The 23,435-nt window shown below is 39.3% G+C and overlaps 1 protein-coding gene across 4 annotated transcripts in view; it reads right to left on the bottom strand.

Moving 5' to 3' along the window:
- mtor (mechanistic target of rapamycin kinase) overlaps positions 1-23,435 on the bottom strand; it is a 265,629-nt gene that overhangs the window by 231,236 nt on the left and 10,958 nt on the right. For 2 of the 4 annotated variants that reach the window (XM_067970643.1, XM_067970645.1), the window contains exons 2-13: positions 21,207-21,360; positions 19,642-19,750; positions 18,714-18,946; positions 16,187-16,387; positions 13,745-13,879; positions 12,434-12,709; positions 10,088-10,211; positions 7,641-7,824; positions 6,447-6,575; positions 5,152-5,396; positions 4,510-4,725; positions 3,321-3,526 (exon numbers count right to left, since the gene is read on the bottom strand). In XM_067970643.1, coding sequence (XP_067826744.1) covers positions 3,321-3,526; positions 4,510-4,725; positions 5,152-5,396; positions 6,447-6,575; positions 7,641-7,824; positions 10,088-10,211; positions 12,434-12,709; positions 13,745-13,879; positions 16,187-16,387; positions 18,714-18,946; positions 19,642-19,750; positions 21,207-21,326 — 2,178 coding nt within the window. In that variant the 5' untranslated portion in view covers positions 21,327-21,360. The remainder of the gene's footprint in view (positions 1-3,320; positions 3,527-4,509; positions 4,726-5,151; positions 5,397-6,446; positions 6,576-7,640; positions 7,825-10,087; positions 10,212-12,433; positions 12,710-13,744; positions 13,880-16,186; positions 16,388-18,713; positions 18,947-19,641; positions 19,751-21,206; positions 21,361-23,435) is intronic. The other 2 variants (XM_067970644.1, XM_067970646.1) reach the window with 1 other exon arrangement.

Genomic DNA, 23,435 nt, shown 5'->3' with positions numbered 1-23,435 from the left:
AGCTTGCTTCTCGGTGCCACAAAATACAATCTGAGAAGGACATTCCTTCTACTATTTATTCTGTAATTCAGATTAAACAATTGATTCAGTGTACGCAGATTCACTGGAGTATCTCAATTACACTGCTACATGTTACATGTACACACAAACTTTGCCTATGTATACAAAGACTTAGGAATCTTAGTAAATTTAACACTGAACATGTACAAACAAACAATGTAGAGCAGCACATCAAACCAATCGAATGTTGAACTACTTAGCCAAAACAGTACAATACAGATCAGAGGAAGTCGTGATCAAACTGTATAGTGCTCTGGTAATACACCTTGAGTACTGTGTCCATTTGTGGTCAATGAGACACAAGGAAGACATTCAAGCATTGGAATCAGTGCAAAAACTAGTCACAAGGCTGACCGCTAACGTCAGAAGTCCGAGTTACAAGGAAAGACTGGAGAAACTCGGGCTTCGAAGCCTTGAAAAGCAACACGCAAGAGGTGTCTTATTGGAGTACACAAGATAGTTAATTGCATGGAAAAAGCAAATCTGAAAAATGACTTTACAGTAAATTGTGCGAGTAGGACAAGGGGACAAAGGTTCATGTAACATGTAGCAGACTAATAAAAGACAAATTTAGGGTAGATAGCAGGAAATTCTTCCTCACAAAGTGTTGAATACAAGGAATGAACTTCCAGTGGAGGCGAAAACCCTGTAATCATTTAAGAACCAACTGGAAGCCGCAATGGGGAGAGGTGACATTAATGTACTTCTGGATGGTAGAACCAAGAGGTGAAAAATCTCCCACATCTATTATTATCTTCGTGTTTAAAATGCTAAAAGGATTTGATAGGATACAGAGAAGCTATTTCTTCTGGTGTGGGAATTCAGAACAAGGAAGCATAATCTTAAAATTAGAGCTAGGCTATTTGAGAGTGAAATCAGAAAGCACTTTTTCACACAAAGGGTAGTGGAAAGCTGGAACTCACTCCTCCAAAAGGTTGTGGATGCTAGGTCAACTGAAATTTTCAAGTCTGAGATCAACAGATTTTTGTTAGGTAAGGGTATCAAAGGATACGGATCAAAGGCTGGTAAATGGATTTGAGGTACAGATCAGCCATGATCTAATTGAATGGTAGAACAGGCTCGAAGGGCTGAATGGCGTACTTATGCACAATACCATAGATTACTCTTTTCACCCTGTGTAAGTGGGTAGTGACCACTCTGCGGCATCTGCAAATCTAGCATATTTCCTGATATACAGTACTGTTACCAAGACCCTGTCTTGACAATTGTACTTATTCATTCCCCTGTCTTGTGTATGATAAAATCCTAAATAGAACATGTTTAAAAATACATACAAGTACATAGATTTCTATATGGCGTATTATCATGTTGTCTACCCATTTTGAATTTCTTCCCCCACCCCGGTGTCTTCTCATGTTTGAGATCTCAACTGGATGAAAAAATAAGCTGTTGACAATCTCTCAAGAATGAATGATTGCCATTAAGTAATAAAAACACACAGAAAGAAACCTTTTACTATTTATGTACTTTTTTTTAAAGAATTGCTTGGATTGGAATTACATAGTTGAGATGCGTTCTGTGTACTTAGCAAACATCCAGTAATATATATTATCTGATCTACCCCCCACCCCCCTGAAAAATCTCATGTAGGTGCTAGTGTGCAGAATCCAGACTGGATTTGCTGACTTACTCAGTATCTTTTCCTAAAAAAAAACATAAAAAGGCACTCACTCACTCCACCTACTGGCAAAATAAACAGTTCACACAAGGATTTTGAAATAAATACAAAAAAGTGCTGGAAATAGGCAGGTCTGCTAGCACCTGTAAAGACAAGGACAGGTTAATGTTTCTGAAGAAGGATCTACACCCAAAATATTAACCTATCTTTTCTCTTTAAAAGGCCTCTTCTGTTCACATCAATGATTTGAATATAGGCCTTGAGGATACAGTGTTGAAATTTGCAGATGATAGTTAGTTAATTCATTAGAAGACCAAAGAAGCTGCAAGGGATATTGTTAAATGGGGGAATGGGCTAAAAAGGTAGAAAAAGAAAATCAATGCCATTAAGCATGAGGGGATACATTTTGGTTAAAAAAAGTAACTAATAATTATACTCTGAATGGAAATATGATCGATGATATGGAAAAGCAGAAGGATTTGGGAATACATGTTCACAGTACATTCAAGGTTCATAAGGCCAGACTGGAATTCTAGCTTTTACCACAAGAGGTATAGACTATAAAAGCCAAGAGGCAACAATGAGACTATCTAAAATCTTAATAAGATCTCAGTTAGAGTACTATGTGCAGTATTAGGCTCCACACTATAGAATGGACATTGAGACTTGAAAGAGGGTACAACACAGATTCTCTAGAACTCTGCTTGATATGAGGAAATAAAAGTACAAAGAAAGAGCAGTAAAATTTGGGCTATTTTTGTTAAAACAATGTAGATTATAGGGCGATATAATAGAACCACTTAAAACTATGACAGTATAGGACAGAGTAGATAGAAGCAGAATGTTTCCAGTACATGAATGGTTTAGAACGAGGGGTCATAGATACAAGATTAAATGTGATACCTAGAATAGACAGCAAAAGAAACTTCTTTTTCAGAGCTGGAAGGCTGTGGAACTGACTTCAAGAGTTAGTGGTTGAGGCAGAAACTATGTCAACATTCAAATTAGATTGGAGAGACAGATGAAGGAAAAGGGGATAAAAGGATATGGGAACAGATGGGTAAACGTGATTAGGACTATTTACTTGCACGGAGGGTAAATGCTGACATGGAGCGGTTGGACCAAAAGGCCTGAATCCGTATTGTATTTCTATATCGATCCTGGAAGACCTTCTGTGTATTTCCAGGATTTTCTCTTATCACTTCCGATTTCAAAGCATTGCATAGAAACCGCAGCACAGAAACAGGCCATTTGACACAACCGGTTTATGCCGGTGTTTATACTCCACATGAGCCTCCTCCCATTCTAATTACCTCTTCCCACCCTGCCCCCTTACCCCTCTGTTCCCTTCTTCCTTTTCTCTTCCAGGATTTTGATGCAGGATTATCTCAGGTTATTGTATTGTCCATTCTGTGTACACAGTACACATATATACAAATCTTGATTTTGTTAAGGGGCGGAGGGACAGATCCTACTGGATCTTAGCTTTTGCTTTGCTGGACGCTATTTTTTTCTCAACAGTTACACTAAATTTGTTGTCTTTTGGCATTGCTTAGTTAGCTAGATGCAAAGTACATGGTTTGAAATCCATAAGTACTAATGAGTAACAAGCATTTATTACCTGTATCAGCATTTTGCGAAGAAAAGGCATCACAAATGCAGGATTCATGCTGCTCAGTCTCCCAATAGTGCAGATGGCTAGCTCCCGAATTTCAAATACTTCATCATTCAGTGCCACAAAAAGACCTTGCAGGTTCTCTGCCTGGGCTAAATGGGCATCAAATCGCTCATCCAATGAGGCCAACACACAGTAACGAATATCAGGATCTGAATAAACGAGAAGGACAGGCTGATTTTTCTCCTTAAATTTGAAATTAAATAACACACCAAAAATTTGAACTGCTGATCCAAAACTAGCAGGCATTTTAACATGTACTAATCAGTTAAGTATAGATCCCATTATAAATGCAGTTTCACATTTTAAAGGTTTCATTTTTTAAAATAGAATAAAACTGCATTAGCAAAATTGTGGAAAACAGTTTCCCCTCAAAATGTAATATTTTACTGGACATTTAAAGGAAAAGGTTTCCTCATGCTGTTTGGCTTTCTTATAAAATCAGTTTCTATCTGACAGCAGATCTCAGAGTTATAGAAGGCGGTAAACAATGTAGAATAGGCATGTCCACAACACTCTTTCAAATTAAACCGTGCCAGTAGGATAAAGCGGCACAGGTTCAAGCTGGCAAAAGACAAACTTAGGTTGGGAGTTTCCTCATACAAAAGAGTGGAATGGATTTCCAGGTAGGGTAGCGCAGGCATTTAAGAGACAGTTGAATGCTATGATGGGGGAAAAATAGGTTTTTCTGGATGGATAAAATAGGATGGGCCAATTGGTCATCCTCATTCATATCTATCTTGTGATTACAATCAAAACAAACAATGGGTTTAAATTTAGAAGTAAACACAACAAAATTATATCAGCACTTTTTATTGTAGCATTATTTAAAACAAATGCTTCTTGCACCAACGATACTTTTATTAGTTTGCCCAAACCACATGATTCTGTTTGTAAGTTACCAATAGTAAATGGGATTACACACTCATTACTAGAGAAGTCCTAGTTATTCAGCAGGTTCCTAATCAATTTAAGAAGCATTCAGAAATCCAAGCAAGAACTAATTTTATCAGAATTGAAACCTTGCCTCAAATTTTACCAGCTGAAATGCAAGTTCAACAATATTTTGTTCACTGAATGATAAGGTGTTATATTAATAAATTAAAAAAATTGCCCAAGTTTTTTTTTAAATTACCTGGATCTGTAATTCCTACAACAAGGAGTTTACTGAGCACATCTGCCACCACCTGAACAGCTGTCTGGCTGACAACATGGCCATGTCCGCTGATGAGATGGACCGATGGGGTTAACAGTCGTGAACAAGTTCGAGATGCTTCCATTCGAATTTCTTTGTGCTCACTGTTAAGAAAATGGTCCGCACAGTGCCTCACAAACTGAGTAAGCGAGTGACCTGCATTAATACAAAAAAAATTCAGCATTTAAGAACATAAATTACGTGTTAATATATGTCGACATTCTGGTAGCACTGCCTTTCACTGCATAAAATAACTACCTAAAAATCAAAATGGAGATAGCAAGATTTTATAGATAGTCAACTTTTAAAAAATATTCAATATCTGAATCTTTAGATGCGATCTGGTGCTAAATTGATTAAGGAGCTTACTACTTACTCCTCTAATTCATCATTCCATATAATAGTATTCCTGTTAACTTGTTAAGTTATAAATGTGGACATAGGAATTTATAATAAAAATAATGATAGAAAGAAAGTATGACTTTAAAATGCAGCCTGATTAATATGTCTGCATATCCTGCTCCAACTTTCCCTTAACCTCTAACCCCATTTAAGCTGAAGTTCACACAACCCACATCTTACCTTCAAATTCAAAGTTGCCTAAAGTGCGGAGTGCAAGAGTTATGCATCCAACGTCACTTGCTTCAGGAATGTTAGTCAAGCTGGGGGAGGCAAGCTGATGGGCAAGACCTTTGGGCATGCCTGGATGTCGAAGAGGTTTATGCATCAGCACCAGCGACAACATCTTTAGTAAGCCATCCTGGATATCCTTCTTCAATTGTGGTATTTGTCGACTTAGATCATGAAGTACAGCGGTCAGAGCAGGGCTATAAAACAGAAACAGTGACAGACTTGTTAACTAGCACCACCATTGCAAGTGCATAAACTAATACTTCCAAAGAGCAACAAGGCTTTAGGCTAGCAATCAATTTATATATTACAAAATCTCCACTATCTGAATCTTTGAGTACTGGACTTGTTTCTTTCCTGTAAAATGATTATTCACAAAGTTATCTGCCAGCAGTGTGGCAAATGTTGTCATTGGATTGGCCACCCCAATTCAAACTACCCTTAAGATCCACTGCACATTTTTAACCTCAAAACAAGTTGCTGACTGTCAGATGCACACAAAGCATTCCACCATCTCAAGGATATTAAACAAGTTTTTTGGAGGGATCTGCAAGGACATATTGTCCCCATATGTAAATTTCTAGTCCAAGTGGGGAGAGCGAATTCACAGAAAATAGAAGCAATACAATCTGCATTAGCATTGTACAAAAAGCAGTTACACGCAAGTTTACATCTTTGATAGCCAGTCAAACAAACAGTTTTTATGTTAACAATCGACCCTATAAAACCCAAGTTTATATAATTTCAAATTTGCTGGACTGGATCCAACGTAATGGCGTGTTCAAGCTGATCATTAGTTAGTGCTATGCTAAATTTACTTATGCATTCACAACTAAAGAGTAAATAATCACTTGCCTACAAGTGAACATTGAGAACAGACTAAAGACGTCAAATTAAAGCTAACACAGTATGGCAAGAGGGCATTCACACCTACAATCCCAACAATCGAAATCCAGATCTAAACTGTCTCACTCTGAAAAACAAATGATCTCTGTTCAAGAACATGAATAAAGTCAGGGATGAGCAAATGCCACTCAGCCTATTAGTGCATTAACCCTTCTATCATGGCATCAAATTGTATTTTAAATAATCTCAATGTTTTTGCCTCCTATCACTGGTTAAATCCAGTGGTGATTTCATAAACCCAGCTCGACCACTGAAAAACAATTTGGCGATCCTAAACTTTAATCAATCCATATTAAAAGCATCCACTAAAATAAGCAATTACCATATAAATGGAGTATTACCTGAGTCCAACAGCAAGCATCTGCTCTAGCAGTTCTTTAATATCCTGCTGGATAACTGGTCCTATGGCTCTAGCTATCATACAGATACAAGTAAATACCGTTGCATCCACTTGAACAGCTTTTTGCCTCCTAGGAAACATGAACACAAAAGAAATTAGGTGTGTTACTCAAAAATTATTTTATAACCACAGCCTTTTAAACCAAATTAGATGGAAACAATTAGATCCTTGATTAGTCACAACGGATGCACAGAAATGGCCAGTCATGGATCCAATCTAGAGCCTCGAGGTTTCAAAAGGCTCTGATACATTCAAGTTTTTGAGAAACTTAATTTCACTTTCCATTTACTCTCACAACCAGTTTCCTTTACATTCCAAATATATTAAAATATTAATTGTTCCTTAAAATATTTTTCTATTGCTGAATTGATTATTGCATTGTTAAAAGGAACACATTCACAGATGGTTGCGTAACACTGGAATGGGGACCACGGGCACGATTTTAGGTCGGAGCCGGGAACCCAGCACATGCGTAGATATTCGCGTGGGGAACCCTGAAGTCAAGTAAGTGGGTCGCAATCTACAATCACAACTCAATTGAAGGTGAGTATTTGTGCTTCCGGGTTTTGGGGGTCGGCCAATTGCGGGGAGTGATCACGCCAGGTGAGCTTGTTGGGCCTGAATGAAGCACTCATGCTCCTCCTGATCCACAAGCGATGCAACAAAGGCACTCACCTCATGGATCCAGCCTTCTCGTCTGGTTTCACCTGACGTGAATCCTGAACAGGTAAGGTTAAATGTGTTCGACATTTCTAATACACAAAAAATTAAGTGCTCTAATCATCACAATGAGATACATTGCACCTCTAAATAATCGGCCCGCCGGTTTTAAGTGGGGACGGGACTTCCGGGTTTCTGTGTCGCGTGCTCATCCAAACGTGTCTGGGTTAAACCCAGAAGTGGGTGCGTTGGTGCTAGGATGCAATCCCGCTCCAAAAACAAACAATTTTGACTGCCCACCCATTCCCAACCCACCTGTTCTTAGGGGTTAAAATTACCCCCCACATGTGGGCCTTAGTCAGATTCTCCTTTTAATCCAGAAAGATAACAAATTCCGCAGTTATGTATATAATTATTAAGCAGCTAATTAAAATGTTTAAGAAAAGTTGAGACAACGACTTTATCTCTTCATTACTTGTGTGCAAAATCCTTCGGTGGGAGGGCTCCTTTTAAAATTTCCAGGATCCTCTGCAGGTATGGATTAATTTCCACTCTTACAGCCACCACCAGTAGACCCAGTGCTTGGAATGCAGCAGCACGTTCCTTTTCTTTCTTAAGACACCCAATTAGATGGTTCACGGAGTCAGACAGGTGCTGTTCTGTGTAAGAAGAATGCATATCCATCAACAATTAATACTGAAACAGCATTACATATAGAGGAGGAAAAAAATTCCACCTCGCAATACAAAAAACAGTACTCTGCAACTGCAATGTCTGAAGTATTTCTTTTTAAATATTCCCCTCCCCCTTCAAGTCAATCAGCCATTCTCCAGCCAAGGACAGGCAAATGATCTACTCCTTCAGTCTCTTTCAATGCCACTCAATTCAGCCACCAAAAGATACATGAATACTACTCAGATGAACTTGCTCTCCAACTTATTTCTCTTCCTCTTCCATGGTATGCACTTTCCCTCCATAACAGAAAAGAAGCACTCACTATTTGAGGAACTATGGATACCTTGCATCTAGCTCCTACATCTTCCCACTCAGTGACACACGTTGTTTATGTATCTCCAAATCACAAAGAATTTTAAAATTGTGGAAGGAAAATAAAATTGCATGCTGAATTGCTTCTTTGTTTTGACAATATATGTCTCAAGTTAAGATCTCACACCACTAGATAATGCAACATTTTCCAATTTTTTTGGACCCAATAGCAACATCAAGTATTGAAAATCACTTTTTAAAAAAATATATGGGGCCAGATCGTACTGGAGCAGGGCATCTCATGGTGTGCCCCGTTAGACTTTATCCTGCACCCTTCAACTCAAATTTTTTTTTGTGCCCTAACTTGGTGGAACTGTGAGCTGATAACAGCGTGGCAAGGGCAAAAGGGCATCTGGGACCTTAGTGAACGGTGGGACCAACAGTGCATCTCCTTAACCAATGGGATTTAAGGATTGAGAAAGAAACAGAGGAACAATGGAGAAGGAGTGTGGGTGAATTAAAGTCAAATCAGGTACAGAAAGATAAATAAAGAGGGAAAGAAAGATTGGATTAAGAGAAAGAGAAAAAAGAGAGACAGAAAGGAAAAGAAAAAAAAAATGTTTAATGTAAAATTTGACATTTTTGAAATCTCTAACAATTGACAATGTGCAGGAATGAGTTTAAATTGTTCCCATTCTGGGCCAGAGAGGTTGATTGACACTATATTAACAATTATCACATTATTAAAAAGGTTCTAATGCTATTAATTACCAGACTTAACATTCTGTGGCAAGTTTAATGGGCAATCAACGTGCAAATCCAACAAGTTCTTAAAAATAATGGGGAGGTTAAGGGTGAGATGCCATTTGTGCGAAGCGGGGTGAATCGGTCAGCAAGTTCTGGAGATTTGCAACTCTCGGCGTACCTATTAATCCCCTGAACTTGCTGGCTGAATTGCCCATTAATAACAGTGTGCATCATCAACACGCTGTTATTTTTTCGACAAAATCCAGCCCGTGGAATCAACATGCCTTAAGGAGATATGCTTAGAATTCTTGGATATAGCTCAATGTTATATATGTAGAAGCATAAAAAGGCATCAAATAAATAGTAGACAAGGACTCATTCAAAATTCTTAACACTTAGTAAATTATTTAGCATAGCTTTATGACCTCATGATATATGCTGGAGGCAAGTACAAGATTACAGTAAAAATAAATAATGGTAGAAGGATTATCATTGCATTCTCAATCATAACTGAATGAATGATAACAAAAATGAAACCATTAAAATTTATAACTGCCATATAAATATCGCAAACATAGAAGTTAGTGCCCTACATTGAGAGAGGATAAGAGATACAAATGTATCAACATTGGCAGCCGTGCCTTCAGCTGCCTAGGCCCTAAGCTCTGGAATTCCCTCCCTAAACCTCTGCTCCTTTAAGACCCTCCTTAAAACCTATCCCTTTGACCAAGCTTTTGGTCACCTGTCCTAAAATCTCCTTATGTGGTTCGCTGTCAAATTTTGTTTGATAACGCTCCTGTAAAGAGCCTTGGGATGTTTTACTACGTTAAAGGCGCTATATAAATCCAAATTGTTGTTGTTGTTGTTGTTGATATTATTATTATGGACAGATTGACAATCAAACTCCAAAGATTACATCATTCAGATGGTGAAGAACCAAAAATTGGGTGGATCAATACCAACTGCCTTTGCCAAAGTTAAAGTGAATTAGACAAGTTGCAGATCAAGTATGGGCAACTATAATATCAGAAAGCATGTGTATGGATAATATGAAGTTCTGTCTAACCCTGTTTTTCTCTTTCAGATGCCAAGTGTTTTGTATTTCAGTACTTATCTATTTCATATATATTTAATCTCTAAATACAGTAATCTATAAAATTCAGATTATCTCACCTGTAAATGGCTCACCTGTGAATGGCTCACCTGTGAATAAATGGGGCTGGAAAGCTGCAAGACGAGGAATCAGGTTTAAGATTGCCATTTGAATCAGAGGATTCTTACTACTTCGATACTTCAGGACCCAACGAGTCACCTGTGCAAACATCAATGAACATTTAAAACCATGCACTAGGCCCAGAATTCAACATCATCTCTTGTCAAGCTATCCGGTAAGGTGAAATCTATGAAAAATACAGGGTCCAATAGTCATTGTTGAAAGAAACTCTTAGGGGGTGATTTTAAACCCCAAGAACGGTTAGGTTGGAGGCAGGTGGGAGTTGAAAATAGTTGTTTTTTGGGTCACCACCGCAACCCGGCTTTATTTCCAGGTTTAACATTGGCACGGAAAAGTACAGGCTTCCAACTGGGAATGCCAAGTCCAAACATTTTGCAGTTGTGACTATTTTCAACTCCCACCCACTCCCAACCCACCCGTTCTTGGGGTTTAAAATCACCCCCCAGTCTCCATTTCCTAGACTAGATTCCGTCCCAAACCATTAGAAGGGGACAAGAGGAATTGTGAGCATTGTCGCTGATAACTGTGCCATTCCGTGCCTTTAATAACTGAAAGCAGCTCACCACCAGACTAGTCAAGCACTGGCTTTGATGGTTGGGCATCTGCCTAATCTCTGCAATTAATTTACATCAAGGGAAAGAGAACTGGAATAAAGGAAGATGCTGTCTGACTCATTCAATGGAAAGCAAGTCTCATGTTAACATATGATCAACCACAAATAACAAGTGCCATATCTACTCTGCAAGCTGCAGGATGAAGAAATAACGATTTAAGATGGTGTTGCCTATAGTAAGTTGGAGAATACGGTTTTATAAAATCAGGACTGTTATACAATATAATGCATAATGTTTCTATTAATCTAATAATGAGGTACGTGCTACTGACATGATGGCTCTTTTCTAATAGGTTTACAGAGACTGCTTCAAGGAAAGGTGCCTACTTCCAAGGCAGAACTGTGTTTAACCCAGCCTGCCTTTATGGCCACAAAGTGTGCTCACTATATGGAATTGTTCTTCATGGGTACATCCTGAGATCAAATATAAGCTAATTGTTGTTCCTCAATTAAGTCTGTCTCCAGATTGACAGCTGCTTGTAAACTCCTAGCTCTTCCTCTTTGGGGGTGGGTGGAGGAGGGCGGCCAGCAGAAACCAGTAGAAAATGACTGGCTTTCTTTCTCTTTTAGATTGCTTGGTTGTGCTGTGTTATTGTTTCACGTGTTTATAACATTGAGCCAGATGCAAGTGTGACCAGCATTTAGGACATGTGACAATTTCAAAAATGTAATAGACATGTTGGCGGCTAACATAAAAAGGAGCCCAAAAGTCTTTTATAAACATATAAATAATAAAAGGGTAGCCAAAGGAAGGGTGGGACTGATTGGGACAAAAAAGGAGATTTTCTTGTGGGGGCAGGGGGCATGGCTGAGGTGCAAAATGAATACTTCGTATCCATCTTCACTAGAGAAGAGGATGCTGCCATTGTAGCTGTAAAGAAGGAGGTAGTAGCAATATTGTATAGGATAAAAATAGATAAAAAGGAGGTACTTAAAAGATTGACAGTACTCAAAGTAGAAAAGTCACCCAGTCCAGATGGGACGCATCCTAGGTTACTAAGGGAAGTAAGGGAGGAAATTGCGGAAGCTCTGGCCACAATCCTGTGGGGTAGACAAGCTAGCATATATCTTCTCCCTCAAGCAAAATAACTTCTGAAGCAGTAAGGGGTTTTAAAGTATATGGGGTTTTGATAAAGTAGATAGGGAGAAACTGTTTCCACTGGCAGGAGGGTCAGTAATCAGAGGACACAGATTTAAGATAATTGGCAAAAGAACCTGGGGGCGGGGGGGTGGAGGGGGGAGATGACGTGTATATTTTTTTACTCAGCGAGTTGTTAAGATCTAGAATTCACTGCCTGAAAGTGTAGTGGAAGCAGATTGAATATTAACTTTCAAAAGGGAATTCGATATATACTAGAAAAGGAAAAATTTGCAGGGCTATGGGGAAAGAGCGAGGGAGTGGGGCTAATTGGATAGCTCTCTCAAAGATCCGGCACAGGCATGATGGGCCAAATGGCCTCCTTCTGTGCTGTGTCATTCTATGAAATGGCTAAGTAACTTTGACAATAAAATAGGATCTAAAATATGGTGAAGACCTATGCTAGCTACATAGCATGGCTGCCAGTACTAAAGACCCATGTAAATGGCCAGTGTGTTCTATGTATGACAGATTGAGATTGTATACATGTAGCATATAAAGCCAATAAGGCATAAAAACAAAATCTAATTTCAAGCAAAGTAACATTACCTGTTCAAATCGCACTTCCATGTGCTCACGGCAATATCTGCTTTCCACCAAAGTTGGCTTGGATGGAGCAGGGGTGGTTCCAAATCCCACAATGCCCTGTGGTGTATTGTATCCAAGAAGCCCAAGAAGAGCATTTGATTGTTGGGGCTGCGCAGACTGGAAACTTGTGAAGGATGTAATATGACGGGGTTTGGCTCCAAATCCCATCAGCTCCTTGCAGTACTTATCATGCACTAATTGCTGCTGGGTGATCTCCTCCATCTCCTCACGTAAGCGCTGTATTAAAAAAAATTAAAATCAAAAATGCATTCAAAAAACTATAGACGTAAGGAGTAAATTCTACACAAACTGTCGTACCAATACCTTACACAACGGGCAAGATGTTTTTCAACAATATCAACATGAAAATAAGTTACTTTTGGTCGAAACCCCCTCAGTATTATAGAAAGCATTTCATCCCTAGTCCACCGTACTTGTGAAAAATATTTAAATACTTTCAGTGGGATTAATCAATACTTGGTAAAAATGCTTTTTATTTTTGGTATTGTTGATTGGAGTGTTTACAAACTTTAAAACAAACTCTAGTTGTAATCCCCAGGAAAAGTTATCAACTGTAACACACATCAGATGAACTTCTGGCTACAGTAGTGGAGGAAGAACATTTGGCACCACTTAAAGAGACAATATATGCTTTGATTGGGGGAAGAGGAGCAGAAATGGAGTTTCTACTAGATGGAAGAGCTTAAATGACTAACTGGCCTTCCTCATCTATTTATCTTGTAACCCAATGAACTAACAAAATCATAGTATTTTTAGACATTATAAAATGAAATAAAAGAGTAATCATTGTCACTAGGTGTTATTTAACAGTTGTCAATTATCTCAGCTCATGATTCCATTTTAAATGTTCAGTCACACAGCAACGCTGGATTAGCCAGGGGGTAATAAACACTACTGATGTGACATATGTTAACAGGACAGTATTGTGACTATAGATTTCCAATTTTGCCAGAAAAATTAAGAGAAGCCCAGGAGTTGCATGTACTGTTGCAATTACTTACACACTGGAATTTCTGGAAAGTAACACCGGGAACATGGTTCAACCAGGTGTGAAGAGATCCTATGTAAACCTCACATGGGGCACTATCCACATAAAACCAATTTGGAATAAATATTCTCTCTTGGTGTAGGTAAATTTCCAGCATTAGAGTCTGTACCATATCACAAATCTGACTGGCAAATCAGTAGCACTGCAGAGCCACACAATGTAGGTACTTCTGATAACTGGTAGAAAATGAATCCTGAACCTACCTCTCCCTCCATGCTGCTTATCCGAATCAGTTCGTTTAGAATAAGCAAAGCACCATGTATACGATCATCACGATTCATGCCTTTCTCTTTAGCCAGAGTCTCATCAAACCCCTTCTCAGCCTCTTCAAAGGTTTGCTAGATATAAAATAACAAAAGTTTTTTTAAAAAAAAATCGAATAGCCTCTTTCCATTCTATAGCCAATTAAATTGCTGAAGCCATTTTCCTTTGTGTCTGAACAAATTTATGGATCACCACTACCAAAAGTTACAAAAGGGCCCAGTTGGTGTGTGCTGGAATGCTGACCCTTCACCCCGGAGCCTGTACCATGCATTATATATAGTGGACAAACCTCAGCAATTTAGTAGAAAGAGATTTCTAGATCAGACTTTCAATTGCTAGAAGAGAATTTCATATGGATGTAAAAAAAACTTTAAAAGAGACAATTTTTCCCAACCCTAACTCAGAAGCAGAGGCCAATTTTAGCAACTTTACCACCACAACAGAGGTCAGCTAATGCAGTAATCAAAGCTAGTGCCTTCCTGGTTTTTATGGCTCAGCTACTCACTGGAAAAACTTGCTCAGCCCTCAATGGGAGCTTTATTACATGCATTTGTAGCATTCCACATGTATGATGCCACAAAGAAGAACGGCAACCAGATTATAACAAAATTTCCGATTGATTTTTATAATTTTTTGGCAGGTTTTCCAATGCCGCTGCTGATGGCAGATCATTAGATGAGGTGACCAAGTGTAACGTATCCAAATTTGCTGATGATACAAAGCTAGGTGGTAAAGTAAGTTGTGAGGAGGACACAAAGGGCTCAATTTTACCATGGTGGCGGGTTGGCAGCAGGTGCGCGTGGCAGCGGGTTGGCAGCAGGTGCGCGTGGCAAACCCACACGAACCAAACTTACCGTTTCCGACGCGATCGCACATTGATTGATAGTAATTAATGTCCTCTCTGGGTTTCGCGCCCAGCAGCTAGCCTGATTGACAGGCTGGCTGCCGTCAGGAGCTGCAACGTGGGGGTGGGCGAGAAAGAGAGAGAGCAAGACATCATCCAGCGCTGGAACGGAAGATTGAGGGAAGATCGGGGGGGGGGGGGGGGGGGGGTGGAGCGGGAGGGTGAAGAGGGGGACATCGGAGCAGGTTTCAAAGGTAGGTTCATTTAGTGTTTGCACTTCCTTGCATGGTTTTTTATTTAATTTATTTATTTAGTTTCTTTTTTCCTGATCCGGCCCTTCATGCCTGGTTTCACCAGGTGTGAATCAGAAGCGGTGGGCAAGCCGCCCAGGTAAGTTAAAAATCTTTCTAATCCCTTCATCTGTCACAGGTAAAATGCCTTAAGCACCTCAATGAGGTACATTTGGCTCTTTAACTGTTAAAGCCGGCGGGACTTCCGTTTTCGGGTCACCTGTGCGCACAGGTGGGTCCCTGGGAAATTCGGAAATGGGCGGGTTGGAGACGGATTTCAAACCCGAACAGGATTTCCGCAATTTTCGGAGCCCCCTCCCGCCCCCACAATTGCCTCCTAAAATCACTCCCGCAGAGTCTGCAAAGGGATATAGACAGGTTAAGCGAGTGGGCAAGAAGGTGGCAGATGGAGTGTAACATGGGGAAGTGTGAGGTTATTCACTTTGGTAGGAAGAACAGAAAAAAACGGAATAATTTTTAAATGGTGAGAAACTATTAAATGTTGGTGTTGAGAGAGATTTGGGTGTCCTTGTACACGAAGCACAGAAAGTTAACATACAGGTACAGCAAGCAATTAGGAAGGCAAATGATATCAATGATTTATTGCTAGGGGGTTGGAGTACAAGAGTAAGGAAGTCTTGCTGCAATTGTACAGGGCTTTGGGGAGACCACACCTGGAGAACTGTGTACAATTTTGGTCTCTTTACCTAAGGAAGGATGTGATATACCTGTCTTAGAGGTGCAACGAAGGTTCACTAGATTGATTCCTGGGATGAGAGATTGAGTAGAATAGGCCTATACTCTCTGGAGTTTACAAGAATAAGAGGTGATCTCATTGAAACATGTAAGATTCTGAGAGGGCTTGACAGGGTAGATGCTGAGAGGCAGTTTCCCCTGACTGGAGAGTCTAGAACTAGGGGGCATAGTCTCAGGATAAGAGGTCGAACATTTAGGACTGAGATGAGGAGGAATTTCTTCATTCAAAGGGTCATGAATATTTGGAATTCTATACCCCAGAAGACTGTGGATGCTCAGTCGTTGAGTATATTCAAGGCTGAGATGGATAGATTTTTGGACTCTAGGGGAATCAAGGGATATGGGGATCGGGCGGGAAAGTGGAGTTGAGGTCGAAGATCAGCCATGATTCTACTGAATGGCGGAGCAGGCTCGAGGGGCCATATGGCCTACACCTGCTCCTATTTCTTATGTTCTTATGTACTTATTATAGCACTTATCCGATCACTTACCTTGTACCACTGGGGCTTTTGCATTTCTTTGGTTTCCCTCTGAGTGGTGAGAATCAGACAAGCCCGTAAGGCAGCGACAGCGCCCTCCCTTATGGCCTGTTTGGAGTCCCAGACTGCGAAGAATATGCTGTCAAAGAAAGGCTGCACTTGTTGGAAGAAGAAAGTAGGTGCGCTGACCGCTAATTCCCGCAACACCAGAACCTAGAATTAAAAAAGTAGGAGGTCTTCAGTTGCATAGCACTGAATACTAAACAAAAACATTTGGTTCTCGGTCTTTTACAAAACTTGAGAGATTTATCAAGGGTGCTTTAGTAAAAGACTCCTTTTTATTCAAGAACTACACTGGTGTCAGTCTTAGCCTAAGGTATTTTAATGTTTATTTTGTGGGACATTTCACTCCAAAAAAAAGTTTCTTTGGAAACAGACACCAAAACACTACAAAGAAATATTATTCTAGAAATCAGAAACGTACAAAGGATCTCAGTTGCTGAGGAAATTCCTAACATTCAGAGCAAAACATTACAGAAAGGAACATGTCACCTCATGTAAAAAAAAAATCCAGTGGAGATATCTTTCCTAGTCTCAATCTTATTCATGTTTTTCTGAACCTTATCTTTTAAGAAACACACACAAACAAAATATAGGCTTTACTACCATGAGTCTACTCTCCATAATTCTACTTTTTCCACTGGATCATTCAAAATTTAGAGAGTTCCTATTGTCAGTAAATGGAAAGCACACACTGGGCAATAGCTCAGTAAATTTATACAGCGATTAGCTGAACCACACAAAGCAGAAAAGTCCCAGTTTTGATCACTGATCTGTGCTGAGTTTGTTGATCTCAGTTGGTGTGGTGGGTGGGAATGCCACCATAACTGTCCTCAATACCGGCCGCTAACAACTAAAATCAGTCAAGTTTGCCGATGATAATTTTCCAGTAACCCATGTTGGCACTGGTGAGGTAATGACAGATTCAGACTCAGCTGTGGTGCTTCAATAGCCAAAATGTCTGCTAACACTCGCTGTCTATTCTCAAAGATAAAAAAGTTACTTGAGCTAGGTATCAGGGGACTGCCAACACCCAACGAGACCATACCTCAGTATAGGTCACCACCTTCGGGAGAGAAGAGGAAGGATGGGGTTGGGTGAAGCACCTAAATAGGAACCAAAAGAAATAAATCTTCCACTGTAAAATCATTTTGCTTTAAAAGCAGATGTCAGTGACAGTGTTACTGAACATCAGCTTCACTCAGTTGGTAGCAATCTCACCCCTTAATCAGAAGTTGCGAGTTCAAGCCATATACTAAACTTAAACATGTAAACTAGGTTGACACTCTTAAGCAGTACTTAGGCAGGCCTACAATGTTGGAGATGCTATCCTTTGGGTGAGATGTTAAATTGAAATCTGCCTGTTCTGATGGCTCAGATGGAAGTTAAAGATCCAAAGATGCTATTTGAAGAAAAGCAGGGTTCTGTGTGTCCTGGCCAATGTTCCTTCCTTAACCAACACCACTAAAAAAGATTATATATTTGCTGTTTGTGAGATCTTATTATCTGCAAAATGGCTGCCACACTTAGCTACATAACAACAAAGTAATTAATTGTATGTGAAGAACTTCTAGATGTTCCGGAGACTGATATTTTGCTATATAAATGCAAGCCATTTTTGGAAACTGGAAAGAAGTGATTTCTACACAAAACATCTTCCCCAAACCAGCAGTTTTAAAACATACAACTCAGTTAAAAAGGACAGCTCCAGGCCAACAATCATAAACTGACTGAAATCACTTAATTGTGTATAATCTATATGGGGTGGTGCATTTTCCTTCAAGTTCATTTTGTAAAAATAAAACAATTGTTATCATTTGCAAGATGTTGATGACATGGGGTAAGTGGGTATGCTGATTTTATGATAGAAATTTAGGTTATTTATTTCTAAATGGCCAATTAGAGAAAATATAACCCAACATGTTTCAAGCTAGCTATTTGTGATTGGCAATAAAACTGGTAAGAACACACTTCTTTTAACTGAGCAATTGACACTTATAACATAGGTATCTCCATTGTAAGCATTTAGAGATTTTGTGACAAAATGGTACAATATAATTTGCTTTCGAAGTTTAATAAATAAAATCCTCTCTTCGGATTCCCTGTAGGATGACTTTCCAATTTCACCTGTATTGTTTTTAGGATGCACTAACTGGAGGCAATCCACGTCTTTGCATGGAAGGAAAGGTTTTAAAAAAAGATAAAAGGGTACGTCTACGTAGATATCTTCTTGTGACTAGCTGAAAAATAGCAAGCCGTGGAATCAGAGCATCTGTCTCTAAGTCAAGATATTCAGATTCATAAAGTGGGGGAAATTAACATAACTTGCAAAACGAGCTGTCAGGTAAGAAAATATGTGAACAAATTCCCCCTTTCATCCCCCCCACCCCACCATGGACAAATAAGACCTGACCTTTGATTTACTTCCCCTATCCCTGTACCTTTCAAATAGATAAATCCAGTCTAAGTTAACACATACCGCAGCATGACGTCTTCCTTCATTTCGGTCCGCTCCTAACCACTCAAGCGCACGTTTGACTTCAAACTCAACATATTCGGCTGTAAAGGTATCGCCAGCCATGGAAAGGCGGCCCATAGCTTTTGAAGCCATTTCCATAACAACTGGGTCGCTGGATGGGAGCAGGTTCCGTAAGTAATTGGCAAACCGTGTAATTCGAGTGGCATTTCCTCCTTCAACTCCAATGAGGCTTACTGCATTGGGAATAAAAACCAAATTTACACATCAAACTATAGGAAACAAAGTCTGTTTACTGTGTAAATCTGTCTAACACAGTAAACTATTGAAAACATTGATTGTTTGCTATCTCTTGTAAAAGGACTATATTTACTGAATCTGCAAACAAAATATGTAACAAGAAAGTGTGTTGGCTCACCAGTTTCATTAGAATACACAGAATAATTAGCTTCAAAAATATTTGGTTATATTTTCTGTGATTAGCCATTCAATAACAAATAATTTAATCTTACATCATAAAATCAATTCACCTACTTATCCAATGCCAATGGCACCTTCAGATACTAACAATTATGGCAAGAAAAAAGAGCTCCAAAGAAGATTCACCGCTTATAGATTATACACAATAAAAGATCTCAACCAATTTAAGACCATTGTCTGAAGCTCAAGATTAGCTTACGTGCATTAACCACTTGAGCTTTGCAGGGGAAATGGAAAGACTGGGCTATGAACTGCTGCTTTCCCTGGGGTCAGTAACATTATGCATCATTCCTTATAATGTACTATTGAGTGCATGTACCATCCCAAAACAGGAACAGGAAACTCTAGAGTCTGTTATAATGAATTATGTTCTTACATACATTTTAAACACAGGTACATATTTTGCAGCATGAACAGTCTTTTCTTTCTCTTTTTCCTATGCTGCACATACCAATTGCCAGGATGCCTCCTTTCCTCTCGTTCACATCGGAACTGGAAACCAGTTCAAAAATATGGTGGTTCAGTTCATCGTAGAAAGAAGTGACTTCCTCTTGGCTGACCTAAAGAGACACATATTAGAACTCAAAACCCCTCAAAATGGTGCATTTTACTTTAACTGAACAACTGCAAAAAAAAAGCCACAACTATTACTGTCCAATGCCAAAGAAAGGTTGGGAAAAGCTGGGAAAGGCTAGAAATGCCAAACCGTATTGCTAGCCTATACCCGAAGAGTTATGAATTTAGTCTGCCTAAAGCCAGAATCAAATGGTGTACCTGATGCCAAATGCCACCAACAGCTTCCATTTACCTTTACTGCCCAGGGCACTTTTCATCCAGCATTACGCAGTGGAATCCCCTCCCAAGGAGGATTTTAGTGCCTTTGGCAGCAGTGCCGCCATGTTATTTATGCTACACATTGCATTTGGTTTGTCACTGGAGACATTCCTACGAGGTAAATGGGATGTAAAAATCTGGGGAAGTAGGAGTTCTCATGCCACAGTTGATTGGCGTTCTCAAGCACTGCATAACAGAGCAATAAGACACAGGCTGCATTTGCCCACGTGCTCAGTGGGACTAAACTGTGGCCAATTCAATAGCAGGGTTGGCAGATATCTTAGAACAGATACTGCACCATCAGAAGGGAAAATAGAAATTTGTTTATTTAAACAATGAGAAAGAAAATGGGGGTGGGGCAAGGAAAGGAAGCATTTATTAAAGGAGAAATAAAAAATAATTGATGAAGCACAAGACACAACACAAGTCTATAGGTGCAGGACACCACTAGATAAAGAGTTTTAAAAACTGCATTTTAGAAACTTAGGGATGTACAAGATTGGAAAAGGCTATCTGTTTGGTCCCAGTACATAAAATGACAGAGAATTTACAACACAGAAATAGTTTGTTTGACCCAACCAGTCCATGTTGATGTTTGTTCTCCACATGAGCAGCAGACCTAATCCCATGTATCTGCTTAGTTCCCATGTCCCTTTATTCCAGCCAGCTAGCTAGCCTATTCTTAAATGTCCCAATGTAATCCATCACAAGATAATGGTTAATACATGTAGTTGTTGGCTGACTAGCTGGCAGCATTAGTTTAGTTTTTACACAATTGTTAAATTTATCTTTTGCACATAAATGGGATGCGACAGGGGAAGATATTGAGCAAGAAGCACATTGGTTATTGGCAGAACACAAATCAGAATCGGGAGGACAGAAGAGGCCTCAACTGTTTCACAGCCCTCCCACCTCAAAGAGGATACACAGAGATAAACCCATTAAAGAGAAACTTTTTTTTTAGAAAGTTTAAAAATATAAATCGTGTCCAGGGAAAGGACTATATTAACTGGCTTTGAATTCAGGAATCTAATTTTCTTAACGTATTAAACAATTTCAAGTGCTGTGTTCAGTAACCAATTACAATTATGTAATTTGAGTTCTCTGCAAACAGGAATACTGTACAATTCCACAGCTTTGCAATTCTTACTGACTAGTCCGATTTTGACTAATTGACTGTACCTCACGAAGTTCAGTGGTAACATAGTGCTGCAGGTCCTTAGCGGCTTTAGCCCGGGTCTCCTCGCTACGACTCTTCAACCCACTGACAAACTGCTGAAGGATAGACCCTGCTCCCGACATGGCGTAATCTAAATAACTGCAGATTCTGCAGATACTTCAAAGGGAAACACAGATCAATTACTATCAAGACTTGTTTAAAAACACAACAGTATTCTATTAGTAAGGAGGTTAATAAGCTTTAACAGAGCATTTCTGCAGCTAAACATGGGCATAACATGGCTATATGTTTTCAGTTTACACTCTAGGGTTCCACATGTGCAAAATCTCCAATTTTACAAAATATTCAGGGATGAAAATCATTAGGAAATAATTTCTGCAGATGATATTTGAAAGCTGAAAAGGGCACCAGACCAGCATTTTTTCCTCTTTACACTCTTGCACAATTCTGTTGCCACTACAATTCGCAGTAAAACAATGGTGAAAAACAAGTTTTATTCTTCAGTTTTTGGCTGTGCAGGAGACTCAATACTGCACCACTATGCAGTGGAGTAATGACATTAATACAGCACCATCGCCACTGTCAATGTATCCCTTTCGTTGAGGGCACTGGGTGACCTTGGCCTCATTATACAATGCACCACTTAGGAATGCAAAGTGTAAAAGGTATTTATGTTTTCTGATTGTGAATTTCCCATTCCCTCTGCTAAATCTGTATTTCCCCTCTTCCCAGGCCACAGAGCAAAGCTAACAACCTGCTTCCCAAAGACAACCGTTCCACCCTTGCTGCTGAAAAGAGCCTGGCCTCCTCACTCTGGATCACCCAACATCAACATCAACACAGTAGGCTCAGTGGAATTGTGAAATCAAACCCTCACTCTGTGGCACAATGCATTAGTCCACTAATGTACTGCTATTATTTCATATTTTAATTTATCTTCTCAAGTATCCTCAACTCCGGCAGTGCTAGGTTATTTTTATAATTTTCTTTTTCAAGCTTCTCCAACCAGGAAGAAAATAATCTCAGTGTTCTTATTTTTTATTATTCCAATAAGACTCCATCCTGCCTAGCAGCTCAGTGCATTGAAGTAAAGGCACAGCAAAAACACACTAAGACAACTTCATGAATAGTTAACTATTCTGCAAATAAGAATAATTTGAAAGGCATGATTTATAATGCAACAGCCTGGATGCCAATACACAAAAAAAAGATTCCAGTTCAGTATTCAAGAGCAGGAAACAAAAAATTTGAAGAGTGCTCACAGGCAAACAGAAAGATGATCAAATAGTGACATCACAAGTTCTCTTTCTTCCCACCCAATCTCACCTACTGTGTACTTACAATCAGGGTCTGTATCTTTTATGGCAATTCTACTGCATGAGCTACTGCAGTATTAACCACATTTTTATAATAGCAATATGAAATTTTATACTACCCATTCACCGTTGTTGAGCGAAAGATAAAAGAAGTCCTAGCACATGTTGTTGAATGCAAGGATTCAGCGACAATTACTGGACTATGAAGGCTGTGAGATTTCTGATTGAAAAGAGGCAATTATCTATTAGTCTCCATTTAAATGCTTTAATTGGCTCCCAAAGTCTTTAGCTCTCTCTTCTAAGTGGTGTTCCTATCATTAAATTCCAATTTCTCTAAGATCAAAAATAATACCGCTTGCTTCGCTTTGATGCAATGCAAAATGGAGCATTAAATTAGGCCTTTTAAAAGGCCTTATTTGATACATTTTTTTTAAAATCACACCAAAAGGTTCAAGGGTGGTCTTTTACGATTTATATACGTAGCTTTATTAACACAAGAAGGAAAGCTGTACACTCTCCATGGTTCCTCTGCAATCTTCTTTGTCACTGGTGTTTTCTGATAACTCGAGCTCACAAAAGTGTGCACTTATTTATCCATTAATGATTAGCCCAGGGGTAGTTAACCTTACAAAGCTCAAGAGCCATAAAAAGAAAATTGTATCCGACAAAGAGCCACAAGTATTCAGGTACTTCACATGAGAGGAATGCCAAAAGTGGGTCTCTGCTATACAGGCTGAGTTGTTTATGTTCAGGAGTGCTGCTGACACAGCAAGAACCATGCATCGGCAGTCTATTAAGGCACTTTTAGCATCCATTATGCTAAAAGTGCCTTAAATTAAAAATACTATTGGATACGTACTACAAGCTCTATTGGATACGTACTACAAGCTCTACTGGCTCCCACGACCCAGAATA

The sequence above is a fragment of the Heptranchias perlo genome, chromosome 32, assembly GCF_035084215.1.
Source record: "Heptranchias perlo isolate sHepPer1 chromosome 32, sHepPer1.hap1, whole genome shotgun sequence".
Classification (NCBI taxonomy): domain Eukaryota; kingdom Metazoa; phylum Chordata; class Chondrichthyes; order Hexanchiformes; family Hexanchidae; genus Heptranchias; species Heptranchias perlo.
Note: the sequence above shows the minus strand (reverse complement) of the source record. Positions and strands in the feature narration are given on the sequence as shown.